General features: G+C 44.0%; 1 protein-coding gene across 5 annotated transcripts in view; it reads left to right on the top strand.

Moving 5' to 3' along the window:
* The window catches only part of LOC135473891 (phosphoribosylformylglycinamidine synthase-like), a 51,824-nt gene extending 33,893 nt beyond the window's left edge, over positions 1 to 17,931 (top strand). For 4 of the 5 annotated variants that reach the window (XM_064753825.1, XM_064753823.1, XM_064753822.1 and 1 more), the window contains 4 exons: positions 3,901 to 4,107; positions 7,371 to 7,514; positions 8,326 to 8,487; positions 11,415 to 17,931. In XM_064753825.1, the coding sequence (XP_064609895.1) occupies positions 3,901 to 4,107; positions 7,371 to 7,514; positions 8,326 to 8,487; positions 11,415 to 11,740 (839 nt within the window). In that variant the 3' untranslated portion in view covers positions 11,741 to 17,931. The remainder of the gene's footprint in view (positions 1 to 3,900; positions 4,108 to 7,370; positions 7,515 to 8,325; positions 8,488 to 11,414) is intronic. The other variant, XM_064753821.1, reaches the window with a different exon arrangement.
* The last annotated feature ends 859 nt before the right edge of the window (positions 17,932 to 18,790 follow it).

The following is an 18,790-nucleotide window of genomic DNA, read 5'->3' as shown; positions in this document are numbered from 1 at the left end:
CTAGCACAGGTAAGAGCCTCCCTACCACATACCCTTCCTGATCACACGCCCCGTGATACCTGACAGGACTAGCACAGGTAAGAGCCTCCCTACCACATACCCTTCCTGATCACACGCCCCGTGATACCTGACAGGACTAGCACAGGTAAGAGCCTCCCTACCACACACCCTTCCTGATCACACGCCTCGTGATACCTGACAGGACTAGCACAGGTAAGAGCCTCCCTACAACACACCCTTCCTGATGACAGATCCCATGATACCTGACCGGACTAGCACAGGTAAGAGGCTCCCTACCACACACCCTTCCTGATCACACGCCCCGTGATACCTGACCGGACTAGCACAGGTAAGAGCCTCCCTACCACGCACCCTTCCTGATGACAGATCGCATGATACCTGACCGGACTAGCACAGGTAAGAGCCTCCCTACCACACACCCTTCCTGATGACAGATCCCATGATACCTGACAGGACTAGCACAGGTAAGAGCCTCCCTACAACACACCCTTCCTGATGACAGATCCCATGATACCTGACAGGACTAGCACAGGTAAGAGGCTCCCTACCACACACCCTTCCTGATCACACACCCCGTGATACCTGACAGGACTAGCACAGGTAAGAGCCTCCCTGCCACACACCCTGACAGGACTAGCACAGGTAAGAGGCTCCCTACCACCCACCCCTCCTGATCACACACCCTGTGATACCTGACAGGACTAGCACAGGTAAGAGCCTCCCTACAACACACCCTTCCTGATCACACACCCCGTGATACCTGACAGGACTAGCACAGGTAAGAGGCTCCCTACCGCACACCCTTCCTGATCACACGCCCCGTGATACCTGACCGGACTAGCACAGGTAAGAGCCTCCCTACCACACACCCTTCCTGATGACAGATCCCATGATACCTGACCGGACTAGCACAGGTAAGAGCCTCCCTACAACACACCCTTCCTGATCACACACCCCGTGATACCTGACAGGACTAGCACAGGTAAGAGCCTCCCTACAACACACCCTTCCTGATGACAGATCGCATGATACCTGACAGGACTAGCACAGGTAAGAGCCTCCCTACAACACACCCTTCCTGATGACAGATCGCATGATACTTGACAGGACTAGCACAGGTAAGAGCCTCCCTACAACACACCCTTCCTGATGACAGATCCCATGATACTTGACAGGACTAGCACAGGTAAGAGCCTCCCTACAACACACCCTTCCTGATGACAGATCGCATGATACTTGACAGGACTAGCACAGGTAAGAGTCTCCCTACCACACACCCTTCCTGATCACACGCCCCGTGATACCCGACAGGACTAGCACAGGTGAGAGCCTCCCTGCCACACACCCTGACAGGACTAGCACAGGTAAGACGCTCCCTACCACACACCCTTCCTGATCACACGCCCCGTGATACCTGACCGGACTAGCACAGGTAAGAGCCTCCCTACCACACACCCTTCCTGATCACACACCCCGTGATACCTGACAGGACTAGCACAGGTAAGAGCCTCCCTACCACACACCCTTCCTGATCACACACCCCGTGATACCTGACAGGACTAGCACAGGTAAGAGGCTCCCTACCACACACCCTTCCTGATCTCACGCCCCGTGATACCTGACAGGACTAGCACAGGTAAGAGTCTCCCTAAAACACACCCTTCCTGATCACACGCCCCGTGATACCTGACAGGACTAACACAGGTAAGAGCCTCCCTACCACACACCCTTCCTGATCACACACCCCGTGATACCTGACAGGACTAGCACAGGTAAGAGCCTCCCTACCACACACCCTTACTGATCACACGCCCCATGATACCTGACAGGACTAGCACAGGTAAGAGCCTCCCTACCACACACCCATCCTGATCACACGCCCCATGATACCTGACAGGACTAGCACAGGTAAGAGCCTCCCTACCACACACCCTTCCTGATCACACGCCCCGTGATACCTGACAGGACTAGCACAGGTAAGAGGCTCCCTACCACACACCCTTCCTGATCACACGCCCCGTGATACCTGACAGGACTAGCACAGGTAAGAGGCTCCCTACCACACACCCTTCCTGATCACACACCCCGTGATACCTGACAGGACTAGCACAGGTAAGAGTCTCCCTACCACACACCCTTCCTGATCACACGCCCCGTGATACCTGACAGGACTAGCACAGGTAAGAGCCTCCCTACAACACACCCTTCCTGATGACAGATCCCATGATACCTGACAGGACTAGCACAGGTAAGAGTCTCCCTACCACACACCCTTCCTGATCACACACCCTGTGATACCTGACCGGACTAGCACAGGTAAGAGGCTCCCTACCACACATTCTTCCTGATCACACGCCCCGTGATACCTGACAGGACTAGCACAGGTAAGAGCCTCCCTACCACCCACCCTTCCTGATGACAGATTCCATGATACCTGACCGAACTAGCACAGGTAAGAGCCTCCCTACCACACACCCTTCCTGATGACAGATCGCATGATACTTGACAGGACTAGCACAGGTAAGAGCCTCCCTACAACACACCCTTCCTGATCACAGATCCCGTGATACCTGACCGGACTAGCACAGGTAAGAGCCTCCCTACAACACACCCTTCCTGATCACAGATCCCGTGATACCTGACCAGACTAGCACAGGTAAGAGGCCCTACCACACACCCTTCCTGATCACACGCCCCGTGATACCTGACAGGACTAGCACAGGTAAGAGCCTCCCTACCACACACCCTTCCTGATGACAGATCCCATGATACCTGACCAGACTAGCACAGGTAAGAGCCTCCCTACCACACACCCTTCCTGATGACAGATCGCATGATACTTGACAGGACTAGCACAGGTAAGAGCCTCCCTACAACACACCCTTCCTGATCACAGATCCCGTGATACCTTACCGGACTAGCACAGGTAAGAGCCTCCCTACAACACACCCTTCCTGATCACAGATCTTGTGATACCTGACCGGACTAGCACAGGTAAGAGCCTCCCTACAACACACCCTTCCTGATCACAGATCCCGTGATACCTTACCGGACTAGCACAGGTAAGAGCCTCCCTACAACACACCCTTCCTGATCACAGATCTTGTGATACCTGACCGGACTAGCACAGGTAAGAGCCTCCCTACAACACACCCTTCCTGATGACAGATCCCGTGATACCTGACTGGACTAGCACAGGTAAGAGCCTCCCTACCGCACACCCTTCCTGATCACACACCCCGTGATACCTGACAGGACTAGCACAGGTAAGAGCCTCCCTACCACACACCCTTCCTGATGACAGATCCCGTGATACCTGACAGGACTAGCACAGGTAAGAGGCTCCCTACCACACACCCTTCCTGATTACACACCCCGTGATACCTGACAAGACTAGCACAGGTAAGAGTCTCCCTACCACACACCCTTCCTGATCACACACCCTGTGATACCTGACCGGACTAGCACAGGTAAGAGCCTCCCTACAACACACCCTTCCTGATGACAGATCGCATGATACTTGACAGGACTAGCACAGGTAAGAGTCTCCCTACCACACACCCTTCCTGATCACACACCCTGTGATACCTGACAGGACTAGCACAGGTAAGAGGCTCCCTACCACACACCCTTCCTGATCACACACCCCATGATACCTGACAGGACTAACACAGGTAAGAGCCTCCCTACCACACTCCCTTCCTGATCACACACCCCGTGATACCTGACAGGACTAGCACAGGTAAGAGTCTCCCTACCACACACCCTTCCTGATCACACACCCTGTGATGCCTAATAGGAAATAGCTTTTTTTTTTGAAACTGAAGACATAAGTTAGTTGAGCTGTGTGACTTTCAATTAGCCATTGTATATTTACAGCAGCTGGGAAACCTAAAGTTGCCATCATTCGTGAAGAAGGGAGTAATGGAGACAGAGAAATGGCAGCTGCATTCCACATGGCGGGTTTTGAGACATGGGACGTCAACATGGAGGACCTGTGTACAGAGCAGATAACACTAGAGCAGTTTCGAGGCGTGGCATTTGTAGGAGGGTTTAGTTACGCGGATGTGTGCGGATCAGCTAAAGGTACTGTGGCGATTTTGCTAGAGACAGTATATTATTTCATATAATTGCATGGGAGGTTAGGGGTTAATTTTCTGCCTTGTCCATAACGTAGACACAGGTTTTACCGGTAGAATGTAAATTTTATGGGTTAGACATATCCTTAAATTAAATTAGAATTTTTGTGGAATATTTTGAAATATATATATATATTTTTAACATATATAGAGACAGGGTATTTTGTGCACTCATGAGAGCAAGTTGTTTTTGGCGCCTTAATATAACTTTTGAAGGACACAGTTTCCGTGGACCCCTGTCCCTTCCAACGTAAGAATTTTAACACTTGATGACTTAATTAGAATACCATATTTCACGTATAATACATTGACATGTTGAAGGAGTTTCTCTCCAAGTTTGGTGATCGGATATTGTTTGGCTAGGTTGCTAACAACATTTTTTTTTAGCGACCTTAAGTTTGGCGAAACATCCGCCATTGTTAATATTTTGAAGTGACAAATTCGAGTAGCGTTTCCATTACTTTTGGACATATTCTTGCTGTAACAAACCACGTACAGCATCTTTCCAGTTAAAAACAACATTAGTACTCACTGACTGTGGCATGATTTTGGCATAAAACATCCTTTATACCAAGTTTAAGACACTAAATCATTTTTGTGGTTGTTGTTGTTGTTTCGCCGCGCACGATCGTCGTTCGCGGTGAACTGCCACTAGACGAGGTTGTCTACTTTACGACATCCTTTAGTGTTAACTCATATTGAAGAGTTTCAAAAGGGGCATTAACTTGTATTTGCGAAAGTAAATAGTTTCACTCCACAGGCTCATCTCCTTTCTACCTACAAGTTATTGTTCATCTTTCCATTATTAAGAAAAAGAAAGAAAAATGTGCCATGACATTAGATACGCATGTACATGTATAGTATTTCTATACACAGATGTTGTTACTTTGGTATTAGCCAATCAGTGCTCTGAGTACCATCCTTGGTACTCATGAATATTTATGAGCGTAGACTATAAATACCGGGCAAATTCCCACTTTTAGTCCCAGATGATCTCGGACCACCGTCGTGTTAACATCTAAATTTCCACCTAGTTAGCTTTCTAAGGCAGGTATTTTACATGTATATAAGCAGTGTGAAGTGGTAGCTAGATAAGTTGTCAGCACTGAAGTGGGATTTCAGCTTTAGAGCATACCTAGAGACAGTGGGACTGCTAGTTCCAAATTGTGACACAAGTGTTCCCAGGCTGTGGGACTGACTTTCCCAGGCTGTGAGACTGATATTCCCAACCATGATTGAGACAGTATATCTCAATAGTTTGTAACTGGGATTTTCTGGACCAAAATTTTATAATTCCCAGGTATGAGCTGAAACATTTATACTGGGAGAATTTGTGCATAAGTGCCCCTGAGCAATAGTGGGACTGGGATTCCCAGTTTCAGCACAGGGAGACGCCGAGTCCCAGAATTTGGAACTCGTTTTCCCAAGTTATTACTGGATCAATTCTGGAACTGTTACTCCCAGAGAAGACCTGAAAGTATTATTTACTGATAATGTCCCCACACATGGCTGACATATTGTCTATATAACACCAGTAGGACATACCACTATCACAGCAGCACTAGGTTTAATACCTCCCTGAGATATCCCTAACACAGTTATCTGAACCATCTGAAGTACAGATGTTGTGCTTGTACACAGTACTGGCACTTTTACATATATATATATTAACATACTCCTGTCACTCTATTTTAATAAAACTGTTGCTGCTGTTTGTTGAACCTTAAAAATCGGACTTTTCTTGGTTATTCGAAGTTCAGAGCTAACTAGTGGTTTCCCCAAACATACTACTGAATGACACGGACTGACCGAGCTGACATTCAAAAGAATCCATAGTAGCGAACGTCTCCAGCAGTATACAGATATTGTTCCAGAGTTCGACACTGGGTGTTTCACGCTACCAATATTGTGCTTTCCCCTGTAGTAAATGGTGTGATTTGGAACTGGGATATCTGTATCGTTAAGAAGATATATATATAAAAACAAAATCGCTACAGTACGCAGACGTTTGTCCACAAACCATGGATTTTAACATACTTCTACTTACATACTGATGTTCATTTACAGGAATGACCTGAAACTTCACCCAAAAAAATTGCATTTTTAAACGTAAAAATGAATATTACTTTTGATGCTTAAATTTACATTTGCCCAATAGGATATAATCCTGCCTTTCAAACAAACTTCTCGCCACGATATGGCTGAAATATTGCCGATGTGGCGTTAAGCCATAATCATTCATTCAAACAAACTTCAAAATATATAACTCTCAGAATCCATCAGAATTTGCAACTTGTCTTGGCCATGGAACCAGCCACTCAAGCACTCGCTCACTCACTCTTAACCATGGGACCAGACCTCCAAGCACTTACTCACTCTTAGTCATGGTGATGCACCACCTCTAGGTACATGTATCACCTCTAGATACATGTATCACCTCTAGATACATGTATCACCTCTACGTACATGGACCACCTCTAGGTATCCCTTGGCTTCTTTCAGAGGCATTTAGGAATTGGGATGGTATAGATTGACAGAGGCATTACTTATGGATAACATATGGTTTGATAACGATGTAAGAACCTACATCGAAACGTCACCAACACAGTAAATCCAGGAATTGTTATCCAAAAGTAATGCCTCTGTCAATCTACACCTCTATGTACATGCATCACCTCTAGGTACATGCACCACCTCTAGGTACATGCACCACCTCTGCGTACATGGACCACCTCTACATACATGGGCCACCTCTAGGTACATGCACCACCTCTAGGTACATGCACCACCTCTGCGTACATGGACCACCTCTACATACATGCACCACCTCTACGTACATGCATCACCTTTAGGTACATGCATCGCCTCTAGGTACATGTACCACCTCTACGTACATGCACCTTGTCTTCTGCCCACAATTGGTGATGATGTACCGTGGCATCACCTCTAGGTACATGTACCACCTCATGAACTTTATAATGATCGCAGTTCACCTTGTCTTCTGCCCACAGTTGGTGATGATGTACTGTGGCATTGTTGCACTGTTATGTATGCATGTGTGTTTGTTGAAAATTCCTATGAGAAATTTCATCAAGTTTTATTGTGGTCAGAAATGAAGACATCTGTATTCTAAAGTAGCAGATGCTATATAACATGTTTAGTGTTTTCACTTCTTGATTTGATATCAGTTTCTGTTCCTTATGTTGGCAGGCTGGGCAGCGGCCATTTTGTTTAACAGCGTGGTACGGGATCAATTTATGCAGTTCCGAGATCGCCCTGACACCTTCAGCTTGGGCGTGTGCAATGGTTGCCAGCTGATGGCTTTGCTGGGCTGGGTGGCCCCCATGGGCAAAGGTAGGCCAGGCTGTTCTGTTGGGTAAAAATAGGCCATCTTTTCAAACTTTTTCAAACTATTTTCTTGTTTTTTGCTGTAAATGACTTTGCCTGTTTTAGAAATGGCTTAGGCATTTTGGATTTTTGACTAAAGGTTAGAAGAATCTTTTTGGGCAGCTTTCAGGAAGTTAGCGCATTATTTGAAGTCTCTAAAATAAATTGACCAAGTAATGCCTTCCTTTCTCACTAAGGAATATGTTGGTAAAATTTGTCAGGTCAATTTAAGATTGTAGCAGACCAGCTCATCATAAAGCTGTTTCGACCTTGGCTCTGTCAGCTGAGGCATCTGATTGGTGCAGCCTATCAACCCTCGACCAATTAGACTGGAGCTTCATATCACTAGGTTTGCTGTGTGCATGTAACTAGCAAGCAAAGGTGATTTACTCTAGGCAACCAGGTTTTCACCGCCAATAAAACAAAACAAATCAGATAAATATATACACCAACAACTCAAGCACTGATCGACATGCTGTACCTGATAACTGTTGTTTACAGCCACCTCAATAATGGCAGTACTGTGATTCTTCTTATTTTGTGACATCTAGTCTGCCCTTTTCAGCCAGTATGCATGTAATCGTTTTAGGAATACACTGTTTTTCTTTTCTGAAATGATTAGCACATCTGATGAACAACATATACATATATTTACTGTGCTGAAAAACTGACATAGAATTGTAATGTTTTGCTTCCAGCACTGCCAATATTAGTCTTAAAACTTACAACAGATTTCAGTGATTTGGCCAATGATCTCTTGCACTGTGTTTTGTTTCAGAATCAGGAGATTCATTAAACCAGCAGGGTGTGCTGTTTGATCACAATGTGTCTGAGAGATACGAATCAAGGTTTGCGACTGTGAAGGTCGTGTCGAGCCCATCTGTGTTGCTCAAGGACATGGAGGACACCGTGTTTGGGATGTGGGTCTCTCATGGAGAAGGTCAGTGGGACATACAAGTCCTCTATCTATACTTGATTCTCATGAATAACACGGTGTTTGGGATGTGGGTCTGTCATGGAGAAGGTCTGTGGGACATACAAGTCCTCTGTCCATACTTGATTCTCATGAATAACACGGTGTTTGGGATGTGGGTCCCTCATGGAGAATGTCAGTGGGACATACGTCCTCTATCCACACTTGATTCTCATGAATAACACGGTGTTTGGGGTGTGGGTCTGTCATGGAGAAGGTCAGTGGGACATACAAGTGCTCTATCCACACTTGATTCTCATGAATAACACGGTGTTTGGGATGTGGGTCCCTCATGGAGAAGGTCAGTGGGACATACGTTCTCTATCCACACTTGATTCTCATGAATAACACGGTGTTTGGGATGTGGGTCCCTCATGGAGAATGTCAGTGGGATATACGTCCTCTATCCATACTTGATTCTCATGAATAACACGGTGTTTGGGATGTGGATCTCTCATGGAGAATGTCAGTGGGACATACAAGTCCTCTGTCCACACTTGATTCTCATGAATAACACGGTGTTTGGGATGTGGGTCCCTCATGGAGAGGGTCAGTGGGACATACAAGTGCTCTATCTACACTTGATTCTCATGAATAACACGGTGTTTGGGATGTGGGTCTGTCATGGAGAAGGTCAGTGGGACATACAAGTCCTCTGTCCGTACTTGATTCTCATGAATAACACGGTGTTTGGGGTGTGGGTCTGTCATGGAGAAGGTCTGTGGGACATACAAGTCCTCTGTCCATACTTGATTCTCATGAATAACACGGTGTTTGGGGTGTGGGTCTGTCATGGAGAAGGTCAGTGGGACATACAAGTGCTCTATCTACACTTGATTCTCATGAATAACACGGTGTTTGGGATGTGGATCCCTCATGGAGAATGTCAGTGGGACATACAAGTCCTCTATCCACATTTGATTCTCATGAATAACACAGTGTTTGAGATGTGGGTCTGTCATGGAGAAGGTCAGTGGGACATACAAGTCCTCTGTCCATACTTGATTCTCATGAATAACACGGTGTTTGGGATGTGGGTCCCTCATGGAGAATGTCAGTGGGACATACAAGTGCTCTATCTACACTTGATTCTCATGAATAACACGGTGTTTGGGATGTGGGTCTGTCATGGAGAAGGTCAGTGGGACATACAAGTCCTCTGTCCACACTTGATTCTCATGAATAACACGGTGTTTGGGATGTGGGTCTGTCATGGAGAAGGTCAGTGGGACATACAAGTCCTCTGTCCACACTTGATTCTCATGAATAACACGGTGTTTGGGGTGTGGGTCTGTCATGGAGAAGGTCAGTGGGACATACAAGTCCTCTGTCCACACTTGATTCTCATGAATAACACGGTGTTTGGGGTGTGGGTCTGTCATGGAGAAGGTCAGTGGGACATACAAGTCCTCTGTCCACACTTGATTCTCATGAATAACACGGTGTTTGGGATGTGGGTCTGTCATGGAGAAGGTCAGTGGGACATACAAGTTCTCTGTCCACACTTGATTCTCATGAATAACACAGTGTTTGGGGTGTGGGTCTGTCATGGAGAAGGTCAGTGGGACATACAAGTCCTCTGTCCACACTTGATTCTCATGAATAACACGGTGTTTGGGGTGTGGGTCTGTCGTGGAGAAGGTCAGTGGGACATACAAGTCCTCTGTCCACATTTGATTCTCATGAATAACACAGTGTTTGGGGTGTGGGTCTGTCATGGAGAATGTCAGTGGGACATACAAGTCCTCTGTCCATACTTGATTCTCATGAATAACACGGTGTTTGGGGTGTGGGTCTGTCATGGAGAATGTCAGTGGGACATACAAGTCCTCTGTCCACACTTGATTCTCATGAATAACACGGTGTTTGGGGTGTGGATCCCTCATGGAGAAGGTCAGTGGGACATACATCCTCTATCCACATTTGATTCTCATGAATAACACGGTGTTTGGGGTGTGGGTCTCTCATGGAGAATGTCAGTGGGACATACAAGTCCTCTGTCCACACTTGATTCTCATGAATAACACGGTGTTTGGGGTGTGGGTCTGTCATGGAGAAGGTCAGTGGGACATACAAGTCCTCTATCCACACTTGATTCTCATGAATAACACGGTGTTTGGGATGTGGGTCTGTCATGGAGAAGGTCAGTGGGACATACATCCTCTATCCACATTTGATTCTCATGAATAACACAGTGTTTGGGGTGTGGGTCCCTCATGGAGAATGTCAGTGGGACATACAAGTCCTCTGTCCACACTTGATTCTCATGAATAACACGGTGTTTGGGGTGTGGGTCTGTCATGGAGAAGGTCAGTGGGACATACGTCCTCTATCCATACTTGATTCTCATGAATAACACGGTGTTTGGGGTGTGGGTCTGTCATGGAGAATGTCAGTGGGACATACAAGTCCTCTGTCCATACTTGATTCTCATGAATAACACGGTGTTTGGGGTGTGGGTCTGTCATGGAGAAGGTCAGTGGGACATACAAGTCCTCTATCCACATTTGATTCTCATGAATAACACTGTGTTTGGGGTGTGGGTCTGTCATGGAGAATGTCAGTGGGACATACAAGTCCTCTGTCCATACTTGATTCTCATGAATAACACGGTGTTTGGGGTGTGGGTCCCTCATGGAGAAGGTCAGTGGGACATACAAGTCCTCTATCCACACTTGATTCTTATGAATAACAGGATTTTACACGTGAAGTATTTGTTTGAGTGTGGTAACGTTGAATCTGAATGGACTAGGTTTGTTATGTACATGAGTGTAAAGAGTGTAAAAGGTTAGACAAAATAATGGAATAAGACTGAAAAATTACAAGAGACATCTTGAGCATAGACACTGGTCAAATATGCAAATAACTACCTGCAGTTGTTCTAACTTTTGCAGGCCGTGTGGTCTTCAAGAGTGACTCGGTGTACAAGAATGTAATTGGGAAGAATCTCTCTCCTGTGCGTTACGTGGACGATAAGGGTATCGCCACGACCACATATCCTCTCAATCCCAATGGCTCAGTGGATGGAATTGCCTCCCTCTGCTCTGAAGATGGCCGCCACCTGGCCATCATGCCGCACCCTGAGCGGGCTTTCCTGGCCTGGCAGTGCCCGTGGATGCCGTACAAACAGAGACAAGAGGGCGGACTCCTCTCCCCGTGGATAAAGATGTTTCAGAATGCCTACTCTTGGTGTATAGAGCCACCTCCATCCTGTGCATAGCTCCTCCCATACGGGGCTGTTTCTCAAGGGTGTGTAGCATTATACCTCCCTTAATCACATATGCTGACCGAATACGCTGCCTTGGCACTTGTGACTGGCACAACGTTACAAGGGGTTCGAGAAACATCCTTCAAGGGCAGAGTAACATCCATCCAGGGCATAGCAACATCCCACTTGTGCAAGATCACTATGTCTTAAGTACAGTAGAACTCAGAATTGTCTCTTAATAGCTCAGTAAAGTATTGTGATTACAGAACTGTCTGTTATGAAACTCTACTGTAATGCTTTAAATGAAAGTGCTTTATATATGGTAATGACAGAATTGTCTATTGTTAAGGCTCCATGCTTGAATGGTAATTACAGAGTTGTCTATTATGAGACTCGCTGCTTTAATGGTAATTACAGAACTGTCTATTATGAGGCTCTCTGCTTTAATGGTAATTACAGACCTACTAGTATCTATTATGTGGCTCTGCTTTAATGGTAATTACAGAACTGTCTATTATGAGGCTCTCTGCTTTAATGGTAATTACAGACCTACTGGTATCTATTATGTGGCTCTGCTTTAATGGTAATTACAGAACTGTCTATTATGAGGCTCTCTGCTGTAATTGTAATTTCAGAACTGTCTATTATGAGACTCTCTGCTTTAATGGTAATTACAGAAATATACATATGTAGCTCTACGTTGATGTGTGTATCAATAACTGTGTATAGTACAGCATTATGTAATAGTACTTTCACAGGTGTCACTGTTTTAATTGTAACATGCTGTAATAATGGTAATTATAGTTTTATGAGGCTGTTTCAATATGTTAATTTGACTGTAAAGTACACAGTTTTGTCAATCTGAAATTATTTCATTATTATGAAATGTAAGATACTTTAAGCATGTGCTATAAAAGTTTTTTGTATTAGTCAGACCCCCAGTTTTCTAGGTTCATGTGATTTTCTTGCACTCTTGCTTTTGTCAGTACCATACCATTTCTGCTTTGGGGGCTTCCGTGGCTCAGTTGGTTAGCGCTGACCCAGGAGCCTCTCACCAATGCGGTGGCTGTGAGTTCAAGTCCAGCTCATTCTGGCTTCCTCTCCGGCCGTACGTGGGAAGGTCTGCCAGCAACCTGCGGATGGTTGTGGGTTCCCCCTGGCCCTGCCCAGTCTCCTCCCACCATAATGCTGGCCGCTGTCGCATAAGTGAAATATTCTTGAGTACAGCGTAAAACACGAATTTTTTTTTTTTTTTGATATCATAGAACTGTGAACAAAAAAAGCATGAGCAAATATTTCCATTTAGTCATGGGAGTTATAAGTGTTGAACACATTCACTTGCGCCATAATTCAGCAGGCCGCAGAGCTGTAAACAAAGTGTTGGAGAAGGGCAGTAGTGAGTTGCATTGGTCAGTAATTTCATTCCAGTCTAGGATGTGTCCTCTATAGTAACAATCCCGCCTGTTGCAGATTTGTCATTTTTGTGTATTTGATAAAAGATGTAATTCTAAACTGGTGCATTCTACTTTTTGCCAAAAAAAAAAACATTTCTTTTGGTGCTCATAACTGTGTGTATGTATGCCTATAGAAAGTTAATTTTCACAGGTATATTTTCTCATTGCATATTAGGGAAGCACTTTTCTGGAATACCCTCTTCAAATTTTGTGCTTATGATATGGTTTAAGGAAAAGCTTTCACAAAGATCTGTCTCATCTGGGGAAAAAATTTCTCAGAGGAAATGTGACACTGTCTCACAAGAAGATATAAGGGCTCCATGTCCAGCTGTCTCAATAGATTAGTGAGTTACTCCTGCTTCTGTTGGACACCAAAGCTGTAGTAAGACACTGTATTGTAATAATATTGTAAGAATCACTGGCTGTTCAATCAGTGCGTCGGATACCGTCCAATATGAATGGTTTTAGTTTGAGAAATGGTGGCCTTTTTTACATCTCGGAGGAAGAGTAAAGCTTTCCAATGTTTTAGCAGAGCTTTATGTGTAATCACTGTTCTCATAATGACATGTAACAAGTGTTCTCATAATGTGTAACCAGTGTTCTCATAATGACATGTAACCTGGTGTTCTCATAATGACATGTAACCAGTGTTCTCATAATGACATGCAACCTGGTGTTCTCATGTGTAACCACTGCTCTCATAATGATGTGTAATCAGTGTTCTCATAATGTGTAACCACTGTTCTCGTAATGTATAATCAGTGCTCTCTTTGTGTTTAACCGATGTTCTCCGTATGTGTAACCAATGTTCCCCAAATATTTCACCAGGTGTGTAGGTTTAAGCACTAATCTCCCAATGTTTCAGCAGATCCCAAGGTGTAAGCAATGTTCTCCCAATGTTTCACCAGATCCCTAGGTGTAAGCAATGTTCTCCCAATGTTTCACCAGATCCCTAGGTGTAAGCAATGTTCCCCCAATGTTTCACCATACTCCTAGGTGTAAGCATTGTTCTCCCTATGTTTCAACAGATGCCTAGGTGTAAGCAATGTTTCACCAGATTCCTAGGTGTAAGCAGTGTTCCCCCAATGTTTCACCTTACTCTTAGGTGTAAGCAGTGTTCTCCCTATGTTTCACCAGATTCCTAGGTGTAAACAGTGTTCCCCCAATGTTTCACCAGATTCCTAGGTGTAAGCAATGTTCCCCCAATGTTTCACCAGATCCCTAGGTGTAAGCAGTGTTCTCCCTATGTTTTAACAGATTCCTAGGTGTAAGCAATGTTCCCCCAATGTTTCACCAGATTCCTAAGTGTAAGCAATGTTCCCCCAGATTCCTAGGTGTAAGCAGTGTTCTCCCTATGTTTCAACAGATCCTACGGTACGAGCACTGCTTCCCCATTGTTTCAACAGATACCAAGGTGTAAGCAGTGTTCTGCCAATGTTTCACCAGATCCCTATGTGTAAGCAATGTTCTCCAAATGTTTCACCAGGTCTCTGGGTGTAAGCAATGTTCTCCCTATGTTTCACCAGATTCCTAGGTGTAAGCAATGTTCTCCAAAGTTTCAGCGATCCCCGTATGTTTATGTTGAAACTGTTACGAAGTCCTCTCCAGAATGATGGCGAGTAGTCTAGGTGACCTTTGGGACAATAGCCAGGGATATGGGAAGAAAATCTCAAGCAAGCATGATGTGGTTTGGATAAGTTTGTGGCTCAGTGGTGGATTAATTCCTTGGTAAATAAATAAGTACACCAACTGTAACCCTGTAAAACTGTAACTTATGGCTGTCTTGACATGTTTTTGGTATGTTCGTTGTGTCTAATTGCGTAATTTCCACGGAGAACATCCGCCATCTTCATGGTATGGTAGTATTATTTGTAAGTCGATGGTCATTGTGAAATGGAAGCACGTTTTTATTCTAAAGGAATGTCAGCTGCTGTGTTTAGCAAGTGAATGCCGGACAGGATGTCTCTAATCTTTTAGTATAGCTCTTGTTCTCATAATCAAAAAAGCATCTGTCTGTAATGGTATTGTATTACCAACCCATAAATGGATGTATAAATTTGACGTGTTCTATTGGAGCGCAGATCACAGTACAGAGCAGCCAAAATGGTTTGCTTTTCATCATTACCTCGACTACATTACTGGTGTGGAATATGTGTTCAGCAGGGAGCGGACAGATTTCACGTCACGTGAGACGGTACTAGGTTGAAATCTGACATTATGTCACAGTGTTGTCATTAATGTTTTATTGTTTTATGTGGATTATATAAAAGGAACAAACAGCGTGATGAAAGTGACGTCGTAAGAACGCCATTATACGGAAAGATTCGGGCTTCTGCGGTGAAGTTTATACCTCATTAATCAATGCAATCTTTGTAATTCACGGGACCAAAACTGTTACGTTTTTAATTACCCAGCCTATGTTGTTATCCGCGATTCTCAATCTATTCGCATATGGACGCAAAATCGAAAGAACTATATTTTAGTCTTGTATTAAAAACAACACAAACAAAAAAAATAATAATTTAAATGATGTGTGATTTATTTATTTTGGAAGCGTTTGAAACATGTTTAATGTGAGCCTACTGTACATTTATACGGGATATAACCCCTGACAAGGTTGAGAGATTAGCTTGTATATTCCTGCATTTGTTCAGATGTGAGAAGCTGCGGGGGTATATGATGAGGGGCGTTGTTTCTTTCCCTTTTTTAGTACCCTGTGCTGGTGTGCGTGTGTAAATCTTCGTGTATTTTATACATGTACATATGTCACCAGGCCAAATAACTTCATCTAGTATTAATCCTTGCCGTACAAATTGTGTTTTTGTGTCAAAGCGTCCAAAGAATGCGTAATTTACGACCGCAGCATAATACTCCGTATTGTACAGATAAATAGACATTTAAAACAAATCTACTGATATTGTTATGATATTGTTATACACCATTCTGGTTCTGTGGTGTTCCAAGACGCTATATGAGAAAACCCATACCTGTATTTTTTTCACAGTAGAATGTGAGATGCGACAGGTGTATACATGTTAAACTTTTACGTGTAATGATTTCATATGAGCCTATTTCACTGTGTTCTGGCCGCAATATGGCTTACATATAGCCGACATGGAGATAAACATCAACTTAATATGAGAGTAAATTTTAAAATGAGAGTAAATAGCTATGTCTGTCCCCGGAAGGAAAGTTGAAACACGTGCTTGTGTTTGTAACTTGTATTTAACACTGAAATGGAGGTAAAGCACATGGGTGTTTGTCTACAAGTGTCAGAGATTGCCTGTTGGGTGTGATTTAACTCTGAATTGTTGGGTGTGATTTAACTCTGAAATGGAAGTAAAGCACATGGGTGTTTGTCTACAAGTGTCAGCGATTGCTAGTTGGGTGTGATTTAACACTGAAATGGCGGTAAAGCACATGGGTGTTTGTCTACAAGTGTCAGAGATTGCCTGTTTGGTGTGATTTAACACTGAAATGGAGGTAAAGCACATGGGTACAAGTGTCAGAGATTGCCTGTTTGGTGTGATTTAACACTGAAATGGAGGTAAAGCACATGGGTACAAGTGTCAGAGATTGCTAGTTGGGTGTGATTTAACACTGAAATGGAGGTAAAGCACATGGGTACAAGTGTCAGAGATTGCTAGTTGGGTGTGATTTAACACTGAAATGGAGGTAAAGCACATGGGTACAAGTGTCAGAGATTGCTAGTTGGGTGTGATTTAACACTGAAATGGAGGTAAAGCACATGGGTACAAGTGTCAGAGATTGCTAGTTCGGTGTGTAGTGGCAAGTACTGGTAAGATTAAATCAGACTTTTCAGCATAGATGCCTGAAGCAACAGGAATTGACATAACTGTTCTACTATTGATGTGTGGTTAACAGTGGTTAGTGTAAAATATGTAAATGAGTATAATTGAGATTAAGATGTACAATGATGTCGGCATTGGTTTTCTGTGAAACTGAAAATGTTATTGTTAATTGTTAAATAATGAGAGAAGACTTGGTGGATTGTAAATGTATGCCTTGCACTGTAGACGTTTGATTCTGATCCTCGCCTTGGACACATTGAAAGTCTTAGTCATAACAAAACAGAAAGTGACAGGATTCCAGGTATGGAAAGGTGTTACAGGATTGCCTCCCTTTAGACATTGTGTTCCTTTACCGCTCTAGAGACATTTATATAAGAGTGTCATCAGCAGGGTTACCCAGTCACAATAACTCTGTAGTCCTGTTTTATACACCCCCCCCCCCCTCCCCACCCTCAATACCGTAAAGCCAGTTTATTCAGTGCTGCTTGAGGTTTAACCCAAAAGCAAATACGCCTATTTAGTGACATAGCTTACACTGCTGTTCCACTGCTCAGGAGAAAGTGTGGCTGAATTATTTTTCCTAAATGTGAACGTGAAGTAGTGTGTGAATCTAAGCCAGAAGCAATATTGCCGTTGAACTGCTTATACACAATGCCCCCTATATATTATACATGTCCAGTGAGAGTATACACTGTACCTATACCGTAATATCCTTCATGTCATACATTTGGCGACATCAATCGTTTTTGTGGGTCGCTCTAATGTCATGCCACCCCCCACCATATATTGGCCATTCATTAGTGTGGTTCAGTTAATGTCATGGCGCTCCCCCGTCCCCCCCCCCCCCAACATATATTGGTCGTTCATATCCTGTATTTTGGCGACATCTTTCGTTAGTGTGGATTACCCAGTGCCATGCCCTCCCCATATATTGGTTGGTTATTATATATATGTATATATATATATATATATATATATATATATACCAAGTATTTGTTACAAACGGAAAACTCAGTTATTAATGAACAAAATAATGAAACTTTGGCTTTCCTCCCTTTATTTTAATGTATACGGTGCACAGTGTGTACACAGTCAATATGACTCGTATGACCTACATGCCATGGTTCTAGCCCTTATGGCGTTAGTGTGCCTTTCGCTGTAGTGCCAGTTCCAAAACCTTGTCTTCTATCTTTTAAGACATCATGCAAAATTCATATAGTTTTCTATGGTGTGGGCTGTCCCGTCCATCGCATGTGTATGATCTCCTTTACCGTCTGATACAGATTTGACTAGAAGATTTTCTCACAATTCGTCCCCCTTTTATTAGAAAGTCCAAGCAATAGGTGTTATTTGGAAGGATTTCTTGCTATCAGTGCAGACTTGGAACGTTGAATTGCCCAGTCTCCCTAAGCTTGTGAATTATACTCACTGTTGATGTGTACTCTATCTACAGCTCGAATTTATTATGTATAATAAAAGAAAGTTCAAGTTTCTTATTGTTTTTCTTTGATTCTTATAATGGACATTTGTATAGTTCAGTCAGGGTTTCGCAGCCTTAGGCGCTTTTCCCATACACCACTGACGTGCAAGTTTGTACATTGACAGAAGTACAGATCTGCACCGTTGGATTTATTTATTCATTTGATTGGTGTTTTACGCCGTACTTAACAATATTTCACTTATACGAAGAGCAATATAGTGAGAGGAAACCACCGGGAGATCTGGCAGACCTTCCCACTTACGGCCGGAGAGGAAACCAGCATGAGCTGGACTTGAACTCACAGCGACCGCATCGG

This window comes from Liolophura sinensis, chromosome 8 (assembly GCF_032854445.1).
Source record: "Liolophura sinensis isolate JHLJ2023 chromosome 8, CUHK_Ljap_v2, whole genome shotgun sequence".
In the NCBI taxonomy this organism is placed as follows: domain Eukaryota; kingdom Metazoa; phylum Mollusca; class Polyplacophora; order Chitonida; family Chitonidae; genus Liolophura; species Liolophura sinensis.
Note: the sequence above shows the minus strand (reverse complement) of the source record. Positions and strands in the feature narration are given on the sequence as shown.